The 19072-nt window shown below is 37.2% G+C and overlaps 1 protein-coding gene across 5 annotated transcripts in view; it reads left to right on the plus strand.

The window, feature by feature from the left end:
* Positions 1-19072, plus strand: part of PCNX1 (pecanex 1) — a 139537-nt gene that overhangs the window by 37075 nt on the left and 83390 nt on the right. For all 5 annotated transcript variants that reach the window (XM_053928457.2, XM_024568468.4, XM_045202137.3 and 2 more), the window contains exons 3-6: positions 2907-3012; positions 4438-4483; positions 5277-5366; positions 11964-13667. In XM_053928457.2, the coding sequence (XP_053784432.1) occupies positions 2907-3012; positions 4438-4483; positions 5277-5366; positions 11964-13667 (1946 nt within the window). The remainder of the gene's footprint in view (positions 1-2906; positions 3013-4437; positions 4484-5276; positions 5367-11963; positions 13668-19072) is intronic.

Raw genomic sequence — 19072 nt, forward strand, 5'->3', positions numbered from 1 at the left:
TTGTTATTAATTTACATTCAGATTGTAATCATTTGGACTTGCTATCAGAAATGATGAGTAAAATTGGGCAAGATTGTCTATCAACTGATGACTACATAAGCAAATGTGTTTTATCCATCATTAGGCCAGAAGAAGGAATAAAGTACTGGCGCATGCTACAACCTAGGTGAACCTTAAAACGTTATGCTAAGTGAAAGAAGCCAGTGCTAAATGACCACACAATATATGATTCCATTTATGTGAAATGCCCAGAATAGGCATCTGTAGGGACAGGAAGTAGATTAGGCTATTTAGGCCTAGGTGGATGGGAAGGTTGGGGGTGGGGTATAATAGCTAAAGGGATTTGCTTTTGAAGACAAAAATATTTAAAAATTAAGTGTGGTGGTTGCACAACTTTATGAATATATTAAAAACTGTTGGATTATAGTTTACATGAATGATCTGTGATGTATATATCAATAAAACTGATGTATATAAACTAGGCAGGATGAGGGCTCTCATTCTTTTTCTGGTGGTGTGTATTTTATTCCTTAATCTTTACCTGCTTTCCGCCTTCTGATTGGAATCTGGCTTAGAGAATGTATTCCAGTGGGGATAGCAGTAATGTTGCTGGTTATTACTCATCACTGGTTCAGTGTGGTGACAGCTGCTTCTGTGTACTCACCAAGGTTTTGCCAGATTAGAAGAATATTCCTTATTCTGACAGGTGTATCTTGTATGAGTTAACACCAAACAATTAACTGACTTCAACATGTTCTGTTCTTGGATATGGACATTTGTATGCTGAATTGGTCATCAGATTTCTTATTTATTTATTCTTAGTGAGAGGGGAAGGGGGAAACACCAATTTGTGAGAGAAACATCAGTTGATTGCCTGTTGCATGTGCCCTTACTGGACCCACAGCCCAGGCGTGTGCCCTGATTGGGAGTCAAACTGGTGACCTCGTGCTTTGTGGGACGCCGCCCAACCGTCTGAGCCACACTGGTCAGGGCTGGTCATAAAATTTGTAACTGAGTCCTAGTATGTTTTATGTTTATAAACGGATAGTAAGTTAGAAAGATGATTTTGCTTATTGAGCATTACCTAATTTTCATCGGTAGCCTAGAGTTAAGAACTCCTTAAGCACAGAGGGTGACGTGATAGTTCTGAAGCCATTAATAGAACACACGAGGATTCAAATTGCTATAGTGGTAAATGTTTACGTGGAAGCCGTCTTTATATGCAAATTCTATTTTGCCTGTATCTTTTGATTGCAGCTGTCAGAATAACCCACCCACATAGGCTAAGGGAGTTTGTGGCTCACATGAAAATCCATACGTAAGGGATGTCCTCAAACATGTCCAGGTGTGGTTTCAAACAATCATGTCATAGTCGTGCTTCCTTCACCAGGCTGTGCTCTTTTCCTTTTGTAGGAAAAAATAAAATAGGCGTTAAGTCTTCTCAGCAGATAGAAATTTCCTCTCTCAGCAATCAAAAACTCCTGGCCTGATTCATGCTAGCCTGAGTTGGGTCGTGTACTTGTTCTAGAATTAAACTCTATGACCAGGAGACGAGGATGTGCTAATTGACTTTGGATAGTAGAACTCACTCACAAACCTGAGGATGGGGTCAGTCTTACCCAAAATCTTACGAGTTTGGGATTAGGTGGTTGGTTCACCAGAAGAATTTTGGGTTGCTTTTTCTTGTTCGTTAATGAGGAGGTTGAATTAGGTGCTGGATGGCAAGAAAGTTCATCTCTACTATAATACCCAGCATATATACTGAATTTTTTTCCTCGATAGTAATAGCTAAACATTTCATTGTGTACTTGCTCTGTTGTATATACCAGATAGAATAAGTAAAAATCTTTGGGGGAAAAAATAGGACTATGATAACTTTTAGGCCAGAGTTTTTCAAAAGTTGTGTTCCTAAGGAACTTTATTTTAAAACTTTGTAAGCTTTACAAATTTGGTGTGATCTTTTTTTTTTTTTTTTTTTTTCTAATTTGGGGGAATCCCATTCTCTTTAAGGACAATATGTGGACCTCCTCAGTTCTTCGAACTGAGAACTTTTCTCTCTTTTCTCTAGTACCTATTGGTACTATATAGTGAGCGTCATTTTATACAACTTAAGCCTTCTAACTCCTACACAGAATCTAAAATCATAGGTTTCCATTTCTGTAAACAAGTTTGTATCCCAGTTAAGTACTGTTAACTTAAAAAATACAGATGCAAATAGCGTGACCAGGCCAACTGTTCCCTTGCCTGTTCATCTTTGTGTCATGCAGCTCGGTCAGACCGCTCCTGAGAGCGGTGCAGTAAGATCTGATTACTTTCTGTGTGTTTTTAAAAAGATATTTATTTATTTATTTTTAGAGAGGGGGAAGAGAGGAAGATAGGGAGAGAAACATTAATGTGTGGTTGGCTCTCACACGCCCCCCACTGGGGACCTGGCCCACAACCTAGGCATTAGTGCCCTGACTGGGAATCAAACCGGCTACCCTTTGGTTTGCAGGCTGGCACTCAATCCACTGAGCTGCACCAGCCAGGGCTACTTTCTGTATTTACAATGATTGATTTCTCTTTGCTCTTAGGAAGCAAAATCATTTCTTTGCTATAGTGTGCATATAGCCTATATTGTAAAATATATGCCATATTTAGTATGCTGTAATTCTAATTAAGGTCAGTTTCTAATGTTGGATTGAGTGTAGAGAGTTCAGGAGAGTTGTAAAAATTATTTTAAAGTAGTGATGTGATTATAAAATAGTTCAAATTATTAGACTTATAAGTGAAGAGTGATCATTCCTTTTTTTTTTAATTTGCTCTATTAAAAACCAGAACTTCTTTACTTTGAAAAAAATAATAAAAAGGAATCATTGGTGGCAGAATAATGGTAGTTACTCTCTTTTACTTGTTTTTTTCAACAGTGATCCTGGTGGAGGGATTGAAATGTCTGAGTTCATTCGAGAAGCCACACCACCAGTTGGTTGCAGTTCAAGAAATTCTTATGCTGGCCTGGACCCAAGTAACCAGGTAGAAACCTGTATGATACTATTTTGCCTTTTCCTCTCCTCTTGATAGGGGTCTTAGGAATTCTCCTGTCTGCAGTAGTCATTTGGTGTTCGGGTTTATCTTATTAATAATTTTTTATTGTTTATTAATATCTTTTGTTAATATTCTAGTTTTTAACTGAGTTTTCACGTTAAGTACAATTTTTCCTGTGCATACAGCTTAATAAACAGTTTAAAATATTGCAAAGCTCATTTTTTATCAGTTATATAAAGAATTTATTAGTTTTAACATGCATGTGTGTGCTTATTTTTACTGCCATATATGTTTCATATAGCATAGTATACATACCTTAAGTGTACAACTCTGGATTTTTACACACATGTATATACTGTATACATAAACACACACCAATTTAATTGCTATCCAGATCAAGAATATCGTCCATGCCCCTTCCAGTTCAATATTTACCTATATTTTGAGAACATTTCTCATTGTGTATTTCTGTTGCATTGAATTAATGAAAGGATAGATTTAATAAAATATATAATATCATTTGAAAGTTTTAAATTTTATTCTAAGATGTTAAATTTGTGTGAGTGTTCTCTTCTTGACTCCCTTGAAAACAGATTACAGAAAGATTTACTAAGACTTGTTAATTTAGTAACTATCATGTTGTTACATTTTGTTTCCTCGAGGTATTTGTGGAGTTTGTGGTATTTGTTTATATAATTTTTATAGTAGTATAATAAATGATGGCTGTGAAGTTTTAGGGAAGTGTTGTATCATCTTTAATATAAGCACCAAAAGTTGAGTAGATTTTAGTTTTCTGTTTAGTTTTTGCTAAAAGTTCATTTTTCATGGATGCCGTAGTTTTTCATTCTTTTATAAACATGTTTTAGCAGTTTACAAAGAAGTAGTTACTTTTTTGTCTGGGATTGAGGAAATTGCATATTGATTCATTCACAATTTGACAGTTGAAGATTAAGGTTGCTTTTTGTTGCATATATTGTTTTGTCCTCAAAACCGCCCCTTTATATATCCTGGCAAGTCTAAAGTTACTTCAGATAGACTCAACACCCAATTTGGCTTTTGTTTATAACACGAACATGTCATGGTGCAGTATGAAAAGTGGTAATAATAGCGTGAAATAAATTGCTCAAGGTGGGAGGCACCCTGCCCTGGGCGCTCCAGGAGTCTCGAGCGTGCAGAGGGACCCAGTGACTCTGTGCCCAGCGCATCTGTGATGTAGACACAGTACGTGCCATGGCAGGCAGGTCTGCGGCTCTGCAGTAAAAATGCCTGGGCGGGTCTTTTCCTCCTGATAAAGGTTACTGATACTGTGCTTTGATAACATAATAATTCCATTTGATTATCTTGCTAGTGTACATTGGTAATGACAGAGCTAGCACTTTAATTAGTTTTACTTATTTCATGTCATGTTTTCAGATTGGATCTGGTTCCTCTCGTCTTGGAACAGCAGCAACTATTAAAGGTAGATGTGATCTAACTTGAAAGTTGTCTCTGACTTTCCATGTCATTTTTGGTTGGAATAAATATAGAGAACTGAGCATTTTATATTTGCATGTAATGAAGAATTGTTCTTGAAATTATTTTGTAGATAAAATTACATATCTTATATTAAAGGCTACTTGATTTATATTGTGTTTCCTTTTCATCACCCAAATTTCCCAAAAGTATTTGACCATTTTCATTGCATTGCATGGATTGTAAATTTTGATCTATAAAGAAACTTCTTGCCTCGAGGGAAAGTACTTTTTTGTGTGGGTTTTAGTGAGGTTCATGGAAAATTGAGTAATTTAATGTGGATCCTTTAAATTGGCTGCAAATGAGATACTAAAAAAAGGTAAATGTTTTTCTGTGCATTTGATACATGCCTTCTATTTTGTACACTTATTTCTGATAAATTATATTATTTTTTCCCTATAATTTTTTAGCTAGCTAATTTGCCCTGGGAAAGAAATTTTTGTTGTTTCAAGTTATTACATGATCTTTATTTTTTTAAAAAACTGCTTTTTTTAAGAAAAGAAATAGGTTTATTAGCTAACAGTGTGACACTTTCCGTATTATTTTGCTTATAGTGCTGTTAGGATAGTTGTGTGGCCTGACAGTCTGCTGCTTCAGTAGATGCAGTACACTAATACAGTGTGTAGCAAACTGATGTGGCAGATACTTGCTATACTCCTCGATGCCCTTCCTTGTTATGCCATACTGTACAGTCATTACTTTTAATATAATGTCTTCACACATTTGTCTTACCTTTGTAGGAGATACAGACACTGCTAAGACTTCTGACGATATCAGTTTAAGTCTGGGCCAGAGCTCTAGTCTTTGTAAGGAAGGAAGTGAAGAACAAGGTAAGAACATTATGCTTCACAGTGACATTACAGAGTGAGGTGACCAGGGTGAGTTTGTAGAATGTGCTGCTCACATTTTGGCAGATGATTTAATAATTTATTACGTGTTTTTTAAGAAAAAGATTAAAATAAAGTTACTTACTAGGATAACAGTAATACAGTGCCATTAAGTACTTTTAGCTGTCTGGAATTCAGTTGTACATGTGCTGCCAACTAAACATGAAGAGAGAAATTTTATCAGCATATGCCCTAGGGTGAGCATGAGATGGGAGATAAGAGCCTGCTATTCCTTTAGCTGGTCAAAGCATCTTGCTTAGTGATAACCTAGTATGTAAAACTTTTTTTTCCTATTCAGTAAGATCTCTCAATGCCAACTGCTTCATATCTTGTCTAACAATATGTTTTATGAGAAATAACTTGCTGTTGGAGTTTCTGAGAAACTATATGTTTGCCACCAACATGGTGTCTGCCTCCTGTAAGTAGATTTTTAATAGAAATTTTGGATTTAAGTGATTTTTTTCCCTCCTTATTCAACTCCATTATAAATGAGTATTTTGGATTTTCTTGGAGTTTTTTTAAAGGACTGCCACATATTCATGTCTGATTTTTATTCAGACATGAAAGGATGTATATGTCATCCTGATTTTCAAGTGGAGACTATCCCAGGTCATAATCAGTGGGACAGGAAATTGTCCCCCTAGTCCCAGCCCGTTGTTATTATTAGCCTGTTGGCGATGTTTGGTAGGTAGGCAGACTGATAAATTTCCTGTAATTAGTTATGAAACTTATTTATGAAGTTACAAATAGATCACTAAGTTGTGAAATTTTCCCATTAATACAGGTTCAATTCTAACAACTGTATTTTGTTTCAGGTAGTTGGAATTTTAAGTGTATCACTGTAACCCTGCTGTTTTAGAATTGTAGTACCCCCTTGTTTATTTGCCTTTGTGGACTACCCCTGCCAACCTATCCCCCCCTCCCCAAATACTCTTAAACATACTGTATGATATGGAAACTGTTTTCTCATAGAAAGTAAAGATAAATTGATTGGTTTGAGAATTACGTTTTCTTCTCTAATATTTAATTATCAAAATGTCTGAAAAACTAATTATTGATCTCGGAGAGGCTAGTGCATTTAGGGGTCATGCATCTTTTTGCTTTATATCTGGAAAGCACCATGCACAAGCGAGAATTTTGTAGTGTGGCCGGTTAAGAATGAATACACACAGACCTACCCTTGCAGGTACTTACTGACTTAGATAATGATGTCTAACACTTACTGAGTGCATACCGTTATCTAGGTTAGGGGTCAGTAACCTTTTTCTATAAACAGATAGCCTTTTAGGCTGAAAGGTCTCTTGCGACTACTCAGCTCTGCGTTGTAGAGTAAAAGGGGCCATAAATAACACATAAATGAGCGGCATGGCTGTGTTATGTGGCCCCTGCAGGCCTTAGTTTGTTAACCCCTGGTTTAGGTCTTCTTTTCAGCCTTCATACGGCACTCACCCAGTTAATCTTTACTGTAAGCATTTACTGTTAATACTGTTGTTATTCTCACTTTACAGATGAACACATCATGGCTTAGAGCACAGGTGGCAAACACAAGGCCCGCGGGCCGAATCCCGCCCTCCACCTTGTTTTATCCCGCCCAGCACCTTGTTTCTACCCGGTGGCAACACCGAGCTCTTGCTTAACTGTTAAGGAGCAGTTACATTTATACAGTCCTAAAATTACATTCGGCCCTTTGAAGGCAACTGAGAAGCTGATGTGGCCCCCAGTGAAAATGAGTTTGACACTCCTGGCTTAGAAAGAACTTACAAGAAACTTGCCAGTCATACAGCTACAGAGTGGCAATCCTATCATTGAAATCTAGTTTTGAATTATGCTTCTAATACTGTACTGTTCTGCTTTCATGTAAGTTTATAACTTGTTTTTATCACAGAACGTTTTCTTACATAGTTAACATGTAACATCGTCTAGTACTCATTACATGTTCAGCACCATTCAAAGTACTGGAAATAAATCAGTGAACAAAAGATAAAAATTTCTACTCTCACATAACTTCCATACTATTTGTGTGGAATTACACTAGTATATGTGTAACTACATACAGTAATAGAGACAGAGGACAGGGAGGTGCTGGGGCTGGGAAATTGTACTTTTCAATAGAGCGGTCGAGCAAAAGCCTCACTGAGACCAAAGACGCCAAGGAGGTGAAGAGTGAGTTATCAAGATATTTGAGGGGAAGGGGTCTCCCTCCAAAAGTCCTTAAGTAGGAACAGGCCTGTCAGGCTTGAGATATAGTGTGGGTGGTGTAGAGTAAGTGATGGGACAAATCGTGGTCTTATAAGCCATTTTAAAGATTGTGGTTTTAATTTCCAGCGAGATCAGGAACTGCTAAAAGTTTTGCACAGATGCGTGTCATGCACGATCTGTTATATTTTAATAGAATCACTTGACTCCTATGTTGAGAATATGTTAAGGGGCAAAGGCTGGAGCAAGGAGTTCAGTTAGTAGAGTATTGCAGTAATTCAGGACACAGATTAGGGTATTACGAAGTAAGTCGGACTGGGTATAGAAGATACTGATGAGAGGGTGTGTTGATGCTGATGGATTTGGATGTATCCTGTAAGAGGAATCATAGTCATGGATGACCCTGAGGTTTGGGGTTAAGCACTGAGGAGGGTGGAGTCCCTGTTAACTGAAAGGGGGAAGACTGAGAAGGGGCAGATTTAGGGATAGGGAGAGCAGGGAGGAGGAGGGTAAGATAGGGAGTTCAGTTTGGGGCACCTCAGGTATGAGGTGCTGATAGACCTCTAAGTGGCAATGATTAGATAATTAGATCTGGATTTCAGTTAAGAAGCCTGGGTTCAGATTTTAAAATTAGGAGTGTCAATACATAAATACCATAAAGTTCAGTCATGTCACTTGTAGGGTTGTGTTATCATGATGTTCACAAACGAACAGGGCAAGCCTGCATGCTTAGCCAGTTTGGACATGAGATAGCCTGCCTCGGAGATCCAAATCGGTGTTTGTCTGGGCTGCGGTTTGGCACCACCTAGTGGCAATTGTCCATTCTGGCTTAAATATCTGTCGGGGTTCTTCTGTTTCCCCGGATGGTTTGGATTTACAGGACATTGACCTTTAGTTAGTTGGTTAGTTGATTAGCTGGCACTTGTTTTATCAGCATGAGTCAGGATAATTGGGAGAAAACTGAGCAAGTGGAGATGTGTACTCTTCTTTTTCACTTCTAGGAGGAGATTACCTGCAGTTCCCCTCTCCAGATTCATTCATGATTTCTCCACTCAAGATCAGAACTTTAGCCCATCCCCATATGAGTAGGGGGCTGGGTAGAAGATGGAGGAAGTAGTTACAAGTATTTCTGAATTTTAGTTATGGGGCCAGAAAAATGAGTTTTCTATGGAAAGGAGAGACCAGAGATAGAAAAATGGAAAGTGCCAAGCATTGCGCCCTGAACCACTCCAGCCGAGTAAGTCCAGGAGGCTGAGCGTATCAGCTGGTGAGGCAGAAGAAAGCTGGGAGTGTTGTAGCCAGTGCTTCAAGGGAAGTGGTCCTGGTCAGTTCTGTCACTTGTTGCTGATAGGTCAAGTGATAGCAGACCCAGACTTGACTGTTTAACAGTGCAGAGGTTTGTGATGACTTTGATAAGCGTCTTAATGGAATGGGATTAGAATGTAAGAGAGAATTAGAGGAAAAGTATTGAAAAGCGAGAACATAGACTTCTCCTCTGGTGAATTTATGTAAAGGGGATCAGAAATATAAGATGATAGGAGGAGAAGGGATGATAAAGAGGAGATTTGGATTTTGGAAGAATATATAGGAGAAATAACAGCTCTTTTTTAGATATATAGTTGATGGGGATGATCCAGAAAAGAAGAAGAAAGTGTGATTTTTATTTACAAAAGTAGCATATGCTAATTTTAGAAAATAGTTATATATGAAGAAAATAATTCATACTACTGCCACTGAGATAACTACTGTTAATATTTTTTGTTGTATCACTTTTTCTTATATTTTATTGTGATGTAATTCACATACCATAAAACTCACCCTTCTAAAGTGTAAAATTCTGTAGTTTTTAGTATATTCTCAAGGTTATATACCTATCACCACTATCCAATTCCAGATTATTTTTATTATCCCCAGAAGAAGCCTAAACCCATTATACTCCACATTTCTTTCTTAAGCCAGCCCTTGGCAACCACTGGTTTATTTTCTCTCTGTGCATTTGCCCATTCTGGACATTTCATATAAATGAAATTGTCTAATGTGTGGCTTTTTGTGTCTGTTTCTTTTGTTTGGCATGTTGTAGCATGTATTAGGACCTTATTCCTTTTTATGGATAGATATGGCATATTACTTTTAATATTCCTACAAACATGTACACATACCCTTAGTATTCTTTTTAGCTCTTACAGATTGAATACTTTAATATAGTGCCATCTTTGTCACTTAAGTATTTTCTCCTATTATTACATAATTTTTGAAAAAAATTTTAGTGCCTGCATGATATTATTAATAGACACCATAATTTATTCAGCCATTTTTTTGGAGACTTTTACTTTTTTGTGTGTTTTAAGAAGTTTAATAAGAACATGAGAGGAATAAATTTTTGCTAAAACCTAGATACATATTTGGTTTTATCCTTTAGCAACAATGTCTGGAAATAGCTTACCGATTGTGGGTGAATATACTTTTGGAAGGCTTTGGCTGTATTGCCTGTTTGCCTTACAGAAGGTTATACCAGTTAGTAAGTACCGCTATAAGCAGTCTGCGAGCATGTCTTACCCCGAAATCCACTAGGGGCAGTCATGGGGAGAAGTCTAATTACATGGAAAACAGTATCTCTCTGTATTGATCTGAGCCTGTCTTTTACTACTACCAAAAGAAAAATATCTAAGAAAGCATGTTTGCTAAAAAGTTTCCTGAAACTACCTAAAAAACTTTTTAAACTACATTTATTTAGCAATGTTGAAAAGAGTGCATGTACTAAAGTAAGTTTGACTCTTTTTTAAAATGAAGAACTTAAATTTCTGCTTTATTAACGTCTTGGGAATTGATTTTGATTGTTAGCATTTAAAAAAGTTTTGTTCTATATTAGAATTGGTGACCTTTCAGCTACTTGTTCAATTCAGTTTTGTTCTATAAAATTCATAACCTTGAAATGTGAATATCACACCATTCTGTAGATGCTTATTAGAAACAGAGTTTTTAGCAATAACTTTATAATTTCATACTGCAACAAGTAAATAAAGTGCTAACTTTCAGATTTTGGTGTTTAGACAATATAGGACCCCAAGCACAGTGACAGTTGTTTTGGACAAATGACAAATAACCCGGGTTTTACTTACCTTAAGGACTTTAAAACATAAGATAAAGCCTAATAGGCCATTTGTAAATCACAGTTTCTATGGTACATGCTAGAGACTCTCTCAAGTTTTTAATTATGTAGATCTAATCCAGATTTGGATTTTTAAAAAAATACACATTTCTAATAATTTATTCTTATAATATATTAATCTCAGGGGAACTCTGTGCATTTATTGTTGAAATTCTACTGGGAAGAGTCCTACTTGCAACAGAATCTATTGTACTTTTTTCTAAGGAGTTATGACAAATAAGAATAACTTTTCTTTTTATTGAATTAACAGCAGATTCAACCATCTTGTATCTCAAAAGCGTATTAAAAATAAGCTATTGTGGCAATTTGGTTGTCAAGCTATATTTCAAGAAAAATTACAATGTAAGTAGGTAGGTAGGTGGTTTATTTACATTTATGTCTGCACACATAGTATATGTGGTCACTCAGGTCACTAATCCGCTGCCCTAAACGGAGGGTTAAAGGAATAGTCTTACAGGTATAAGGGGATATATATCTTTTTCATGAGGCATTTTGCAATTGTTCTATCAACAGTGAAATGAAAAAGAGTAATATTTTGCCACGTAATTACTGTTTTAATCTTTTAGTCATTATCAACATCAAGATATTATCTCATTTGGGTATTGGTCAGCCTTTTGATTTTTTTTTCCTGTTTCTAATGATCCTAGGTTTTTGTTGATTTGTGAAATAGTCATTAGTTTTTCAAAACGATTTTTGTATTATGTTAGGTAAAATAATGAAAGCTCCCATGAATTGTGCCAGACACCATGCTAGGCACTGTAGGTCATATCTCAGTTATTCCATGGTGCTGCTCAGTGAGATGGATGCTGCATTTTATAGATTAGAAAGCAGAGGCTTAGCAAGGTAGTCCAGGGTTACCCAGGCAGTGAGTTAGAGACAGCTCCCATGAAAGTCTAGGTCCATCTAAAGTACAGTCCTTTGTTGCCTCTTGCTGTTGATCAGCTGTAGAACCTTTTCTGAGGCCGTTAGTTCATTCCGTCAGGAGACCGCTTTCTTGTGCAGCTGTGAAACGGAAACCAGCTCTTTGGAATGACTGGCCAATTGTTAGCTAGTGAATTACTGGAGAAACTGTTTATACTTGATTTACTGTATGCTCTGAATTCTTTCCATTGTTAAACAATAGAAAAGGAGATCATGGATTTGGGTTAACATTTCCAAATATGTGTTTGAAACAGATTTGGCAACTGACCGGAAGCTCTTCCGTCTGGTCTCCAATGATTCCTTCATCTCCATTCAGCCTTCCTTATCCTCTTGTGGACAGGACTTGCCAAGGGATTGCAGCGACAAAGTGAGCCTGCCAGGTCACAGCCACCACCACCATGTCGATCAGTCTCTGTCCAGCGCCTGTGACACAGAAGTAGCCTCCCTTGTCCCTTTACATTCACACTCGTACAGGAAAGATCACCGGCCACGAGGCGTGCCACGGACCTCTAGCTCTGCTGTGGCTTTTCCAGATACTTCACTGAACGACTTCCCTCTGTATCAGCAAAGACGTGGGCTAGATCCAGTTAGTGAGTTAGAATCTTCTAAACCTCATTCTGGATCCAGAGAATCCTTGGTGGAAAATTCTCATTTATCTGGGGAATTTCAGCTTGTTGGTGAGCTGAAAACCAGTAATTCTCAGCCACCTACCAAAAGTGGGAAGAGCAAACCTTTGAAAGCAGACAAAAGCATGGACAGCTTGAGGAGCCTGAGCACGCGGAGCAGCGGGTCAACAGAGAGCTACTGCAGTGGAACGGACCGGGACACCAACAGCACTGTCAGCAGCTATAAAAGCGAGCAGACCAGCTCCACACACATAGAGAGCATCTTGTCGGAGCACGAGGAGTCTCCTCAAGTGGGAAAGAAAAGTGGTAGGAAGAAAGAGTGCTGTGCCGACACGGAGGACCAGAGTAGCTGTACCAGTGACAAAAGGACTAGTAGTGAGAAGACTGTCTTGGAAGTGAGTGCGAATAGTGGGGTTCAAGAGGCCAAGGAGTCTAATACTTCTGATGATACGCACAATCAGAGAGGTCTCAGCACCTCTGCGTCCGAAGAAGCCAATAAAAACCCCCACGCAAATGAATTTACTTCGCTGGGGGACAAACCGCTTGGGAAAGCTGCTGAAAGCAAAGAGGAGCAGGGTAATAAGTCCGCTGTTCCAGTGGACTCAAAAGTTGGGAAAGATGGTGGAAAGCAAAAGGAAGGAGATGTACGACCTAAATCCTCTAGCCTAATCCACCGGACAGCCTCTGCCCATAAGTCAGGCAGGAGACGGACAGGTAAAAAACGAGCCAGCAGTTTTGATTCAAGTCGGCATAGGGACTATGTTTCCTTTCGAGGTGTTTCTGGTACCAAGCCACACAGTGCTATATTCTGTCACGACGAGGACTCTAGTGACCAAAGTGACTTGAGCAGAGCATCCAGTGTTCAGTCTGCTCACCAGTTCAGCAGCGATAGCTCTTCTAGCACCACTTCTCATTCGTGCCAGTCTCCCGAGGGCAGGTACAGTGCTCTGAAGACCAAACACATCCCTAAAGAAAAGGGCAGTGACTCTGAGCACACACACAAAGCTCATTTGGGTCCCGAAGGAACTGGCAAAAAGCGGACAACACGTCGGACTTCCAGCACAAACAGTGCCAAGACCCGGGCCCGAGTGCTGAGCCTGGACAGCGGCACAGTAGCATGCTTGAATGACTCCAATAGGCTAATGGCACCTGAAAGTATAAAACCCTTAACCACTTCAAAATCAGATCTCGAGGCCAAAGAGGGAGAGGTGCTAGATGAGCTATCTTTATTGGGACGGGCTTCCCAGTTAGAGACAGTCACTCGATCTAGGAATAGCTTGCCAAGCCAGGTGGTGTTTCCTGAAGGTGAAGAGCAAGATGCAGTCAGTGGAGGTAAGTAAATTACAGGAAGAGACTTCCCCAAGAGTCACTGTAATTACTGCTGCTATTGATTAGAGTAGTACTTATTGAAATAAGCTTTGTGTTGCTATTACTCCCCTTCCACTCTGTTACTGAAATAGACTTTCTTCCATGAAGACGGAAATGGTTATCTTAGAAAAGGTTTTGGTATGAACACCAAGAGAATATTTTTTCAGTTGCATTCTTTGAATGTATCAATTTATTCTTGATGGCATTCACCTTTTTCTAAGTAGTTGCCACCTGTTAATATTTTATTAGGAATAATAAAAATTGGTCCTCTTCCTTCTTTGTATAACAATAACAACGACAAAATGGACAAATTCATGAGGGTGCCACACCATTTTTCGTTATCTCTTACACACAGTGAAAGTTTCAGAATTAGATAACCCAGCCTGATATATAAGATTTCCCCCACATACTGTATTACTGTAGCTCTATGTACTTCGAAAACTTGTGGTGCCTTATGTGTGTCTCTTTGGTTTTATTTTTTCTTACTCAGATTTTAGGCATTAAGAACATTTATTTTTCTGTAACTTTACACTTTCCTTAAAGTTTATTAAGTCAATGTTTGTAGTCTATTGGCCTTTTGTGTCTGTTAGTGGGTATGTGGTGCTCTCTGTGACGACAGTGACGGTGTTTGGTTAAAGTGATAGCTTATTTCGAACGTATGGGAAATTGTATAAATTTGAGAGGTGATTTTATATAATCAGTATGCTTGGCCATTTCATTTATTTCAGAGTTGTTTCTTGGGGTTTCCTCCTGTCTGGAATAGCTTGTTTATTCTGTCCTGGTTATTTTGGAATCTGGTCCTTGACTACGATGAGAAACATGAAAACTGTTGCTAGCACTGTAGCTTTTTTATCCTCCATCCCCATTCCCTTTTTTTCAAGCTTATATTTTTAATTTTAAAGCTTAAATAGTCTGTCAGTGTGATAACATTCAACATTAACAGTTATGCTGAATTTTTTGTTTGTACAAACATTCTGAAATACAAAGATGTGCTTTTTTCTTAAAGGATTCTAATTTTGCCCAGAGTATTTTAAAAGTCCATGTTGTGGTAAACATCCTATTGTTTCTTTGGGTATAATAGCTTATAACAAAGATTAATTTCTAATGAGAATGTAAAAAATGATCTTTTGAAACTAAGAAAGAAAACAGTCTGTCAAACCTGAATATGGAGAACTGATTACATTGGAAGTGATTGTAACCGTCCCCGAGTCTTTGACGTGGATCATGGTTCTCTTCGTAGAGTCTGATTTGCTTTCAGTGGTTTCTCACACGAACCACATCAGATACGTTCACGGCATGCAAGAAACCAGGGAGTTTTACAGTACAGCATAATTTTTAAGTTGTCATTAAAATAAATTTTAAGAGTGAATGTGCTATGAAAGAAAAATATTGCTGTTCTAAATATTGTTGAAATGTAAATAATAAAAAATAGGTACAAGAATTATAGTAAGTTTTTATGTCTTTGTATTTAAAAGGTCATTTTCTTTTCACAGAGATTGTAAGGTGGATTAGTTTTTTAGGAAAAGTTACATGAAAGATCTTTATGGCTTCTCAGTGCAGATCTTTGACTAATAGGAGCCCTCATTTTTCCAGATTCCAGCTTTTGTTTTATTTGTGTTCTTATTTTTTCAAAACAAAGAAACCACTGATTGTTAGTAAGAAACGAAAACCGAACTAAAAATTTCCATGTACTTTGGTGGAATAAATGTAATAGTCTGTGGGCTTTAAACATTTTTGCCATAGGAAGGCATTGTAGGGGCTGTTTTTATTTGAGCTTCACTGTGTTCAGATTAAACGTGAGAGCATAACTAACCTGCCTTAAATGTATCGCAGCTTTATATTTAGGTGGTTTTCATCACATTTTATTGTTTGGGCTTTTTGGAAAATTGGAAGTAGCGGGAAGGGATTTTTTGGTTCTCATTATTTAAACATTATATAGCATCTACAATACTTGGTAAAAATTTGTTTTGCATTCTTAACAATCCTTTCTCACAATTTAGGAGCAATCTATTCTGGGCTATCTATTCTACTTTACATACTGTACTTCTGAAATGTGTCAACAAAACAGGATACTGCTTACCATTCATGTCCTTATACATAAACCATAAATAGATTTTATCATAATACATCGGGAGGTGTTGGTGAATTCTTCACCAACTTCTTTTTGTTTTTGTTTTTTCCAGCAGAATGGTGTTAGTGATGGAATTTAGGAAATGTACTTTAAAGTACTGTAATAAAATGCTCTAAAATAGGAGTTCATCTCACACAGTGACATGGAGTCATACTGGTTAGCAAATGGGCTCCACTGTAGGCCTGGCTCTAGGGAAGCTGCTTATTTTCTCTAAGCCTTAGCTTCCTGATGGTTCATTGTGTTGATAGTAATGTCTGTTGTGCCTCATAGGGTTGTGGCGAGGAGTAAAGGGGTCACTACCTGCGGAACACTCAGCACAGTGCCTGGCACCCAGTGCTGCTGTGTCTATTGCATGGACCAGTTTATTACACTACGCAAATGTATCCTGTGCTTAATGTAGAAGAAAATGATTGAATACAGAAATCATTAGAGGTATTCTAATTGTGCCCTTGTGTAACTCGACAGTAGTAAAAATAATAATGCCTGAATTCTAATTTCTCAACATAATACCAACAGAAAAGCATTTTTATAACATCTAATCTAGTAATATGGATTTTAATCTTATTTGGCAGCAATATGTCATGTAACTAATCTTTTGATATTTAGTCGCATAACAAGTAACTGTTTTCCTAGGACTACTCAACATTAATTAAGTACTTTGGTTAAAATTATATTTCATCAATAATGTTCTGTGATTACTTAGGCAGAAAAAATGTCCTAGATTCCAATTAAGGCATTTTTTTTGTTGCTCTCAATTTGTATAATTTTATAATTATAAAGCATATCTAATAATTTCACTAACATTTAAAAGTAAAATACAGATAAGTTATATATGATAGAAAAGTATTGTTTTTCTTGCCTGTATTACTTTTAAAAAAGCATTTTCTTTTGGGTCATTTAAACTTATTTCTTGCATGAGTCATCAGATTATAAAAAACAATCAGAATGCAAAGGTTTATACTCTATTATTTTTTGTAATTTTTTTTTCTGAATTCTTAACCTGTTTTTGTTTGTTTGAGAAAATGATTTCCAGTGTAATGTTTGGGTCATCATTCTGTAAGCCCCAAATAGGATCCTATTATAATATTTTGGTGTTTGGGAACCAAAGATAATCTTTTCTTAAGGGAATATTACTTTATCCAAAGAAAGTCAAATCTTTTCGATAAATAGTTTTTGAGGGTGTGTGCCATACATGGGAATCGAAGGTTGGTTATTTTGAACCCAAATATCATTGAACATTAGGAAAGACAAAGACCACTGCCCAGACAAGATCATGGAAGTTAAAGCTGTGTACTTTACTAGACAGAGGGACTCTAGAGTCCGGTGAGTTAATGTTCTGATCTTCCAGGCCACGTGGCAAGGTAGAAGGAAATTAGTAGAAGGGGTGGGGCTCCTGTAGAGGCAAAAGTAATGACAGCAGATGAAATACTCTGCTAACGCTAAAGGAGGAGCTGGAATAACCATACAAACGGAAGCAAAACACCGCAATGACGTGGGTCATTAAATGCAGGAGCAAATTGTCTTTTTAATTTTAATAGTGGTCAGTGACACCGTAGCATCATAATTTAATGCCGTATTATAGTATAATACAAGAATAAATGTGTATGGTTGTTCATATGGAAAATAATATAATAATTAATAGATAGTAGCACAGGAATAAACACTTTTGTGCTCTCACAACTGTGAGCCTACTTTTGCCCACCCTGATTGTGACTGACCCCAATTCATTAAGGAAAGATTTTATTAGTCTACACTGAGAAGAAAGCTTAGACATGTAAAGCCACATAGAAGAATGCTCATTAGCTGTAGTAGGCAGGTTTGGATGTGTCAGTTACTTGGAAAAATTATCCTAAAATAGTATCACAAAAAGTGGTATTTTATTGATGAGGCAAATGAGTGTTTTTATGTAGAAGTCTGAAAACCAGCCCATGCCTGATTTTGTGTGGCAGGAGTAGATATGATAGTATTTTCTTTCTATAAGCAGTGAAGTTCTGGATAAAGAATTGAATGGTTAAATTTAAGACCACCTCTAATTACTAACTGGATACTCTGGTAAGCCATTAATACGGTGCCTCAGTTTCCTCAATTGTAAAACAAATAACAGTCTATGCTTGTCTCAAAACTATCAGATTAATGAGCTTAAATATGTGAAAGTGCTTTGTAAGTTACAGATATATTATGGAAATGAAGACACTGATGCCTTTTAATCATTTGTAAGGAAGTTTTCTTTTTTGAATATGTCATGTCAAATGCTCTTCATTAATGGCCCCTTGTTAGGTGAATCTCCTGAAAATATATGCAAAATTGTTTTTGAGTGCAGCTTTCTGGAGAGGGCCGATGTCTTTCATCCTATTCCCAAAGGATTTAAACAGATTACGAACTACCTGTGAAAGTAATTCTTAAACTGTAGCTTTTCGGAATTGTTCTGTGTGAATTACGACTCCAGAGTTACTTAATTTTCTAAAAGCATTTCTTCTACCCAGCTATTTTTGTTTGGCTGCCTGGGATTATGGAAAATAGCAGTAAGGATATGCAAATTCTCTTCAACTCAAGTCACAGATAATAATTTTGTTATTTGTTGCTGTTTGTTGATTTACTTGTCAAAAAGAAGAGTGCTTTTTTTTTTTGATCTGGCCAGGTGGCTCAGTTAATTGGAACATTGTTTCGTACACCAAAAGGCTGCAGGTTTGATTCCCAGTCCGGGTGCGAATAGGAGGCAATCAATTAATGTTTGTCTCTCACATTGATGTTTCTCTGTCCCTTCCTCTCTCTAAAATCAATAAAACATATATCCTCAGGGGAAGATTAAAAAAATAGTAGAGTAGTCCTTTACAGTGTTTTTACAGATGAAAATTATTTTAATTCAGAATGAGAAGGTGTTCAATAGATTTTCATTCTTTGGCCTCCCAGAAAATGACGCTTATAAAAAAATATGTTTCTGTATTAGAATAAATGTTTGCACACTGGGATTAGCAGCATCCTTGGCTGACATGGGAAGTTAAGACAGGGAAAAGATGTTCAGATAAAATGGATTTCATGCCTACACTAAAGTATTTCTTTTAAATTTTTTTGCAAAATCATGAATATTGGCTCTGGCAGGCTAGCTCAGTTGGTTAGAGTGTTGTCCCAATATGCCAAGGTTGCAGGTTCGATCCTTGGTCAGGGCACATACAAGAAGCAACCAATGAATGCACAAATAAGTGGAACAACAAATTGATGTTTTTCTCTCTCTAAAATC

This window comes from Desmodus rotundus, chromosome 7 (assembly GCF_022682495.2).
Source record: "Desmodus rotundus isolate HL8 chromosome 7, HLdesRot8A.1, whole genome shotgun sequence".
In the NCBI taxonomy this organism is placed as follows: domain Eukaryota; kingdom Metazoa; phylum Chordata; class Mammalia; order Chiroptera; family Phyllostomidae; genus Desmodus; species Desmodus rotundus.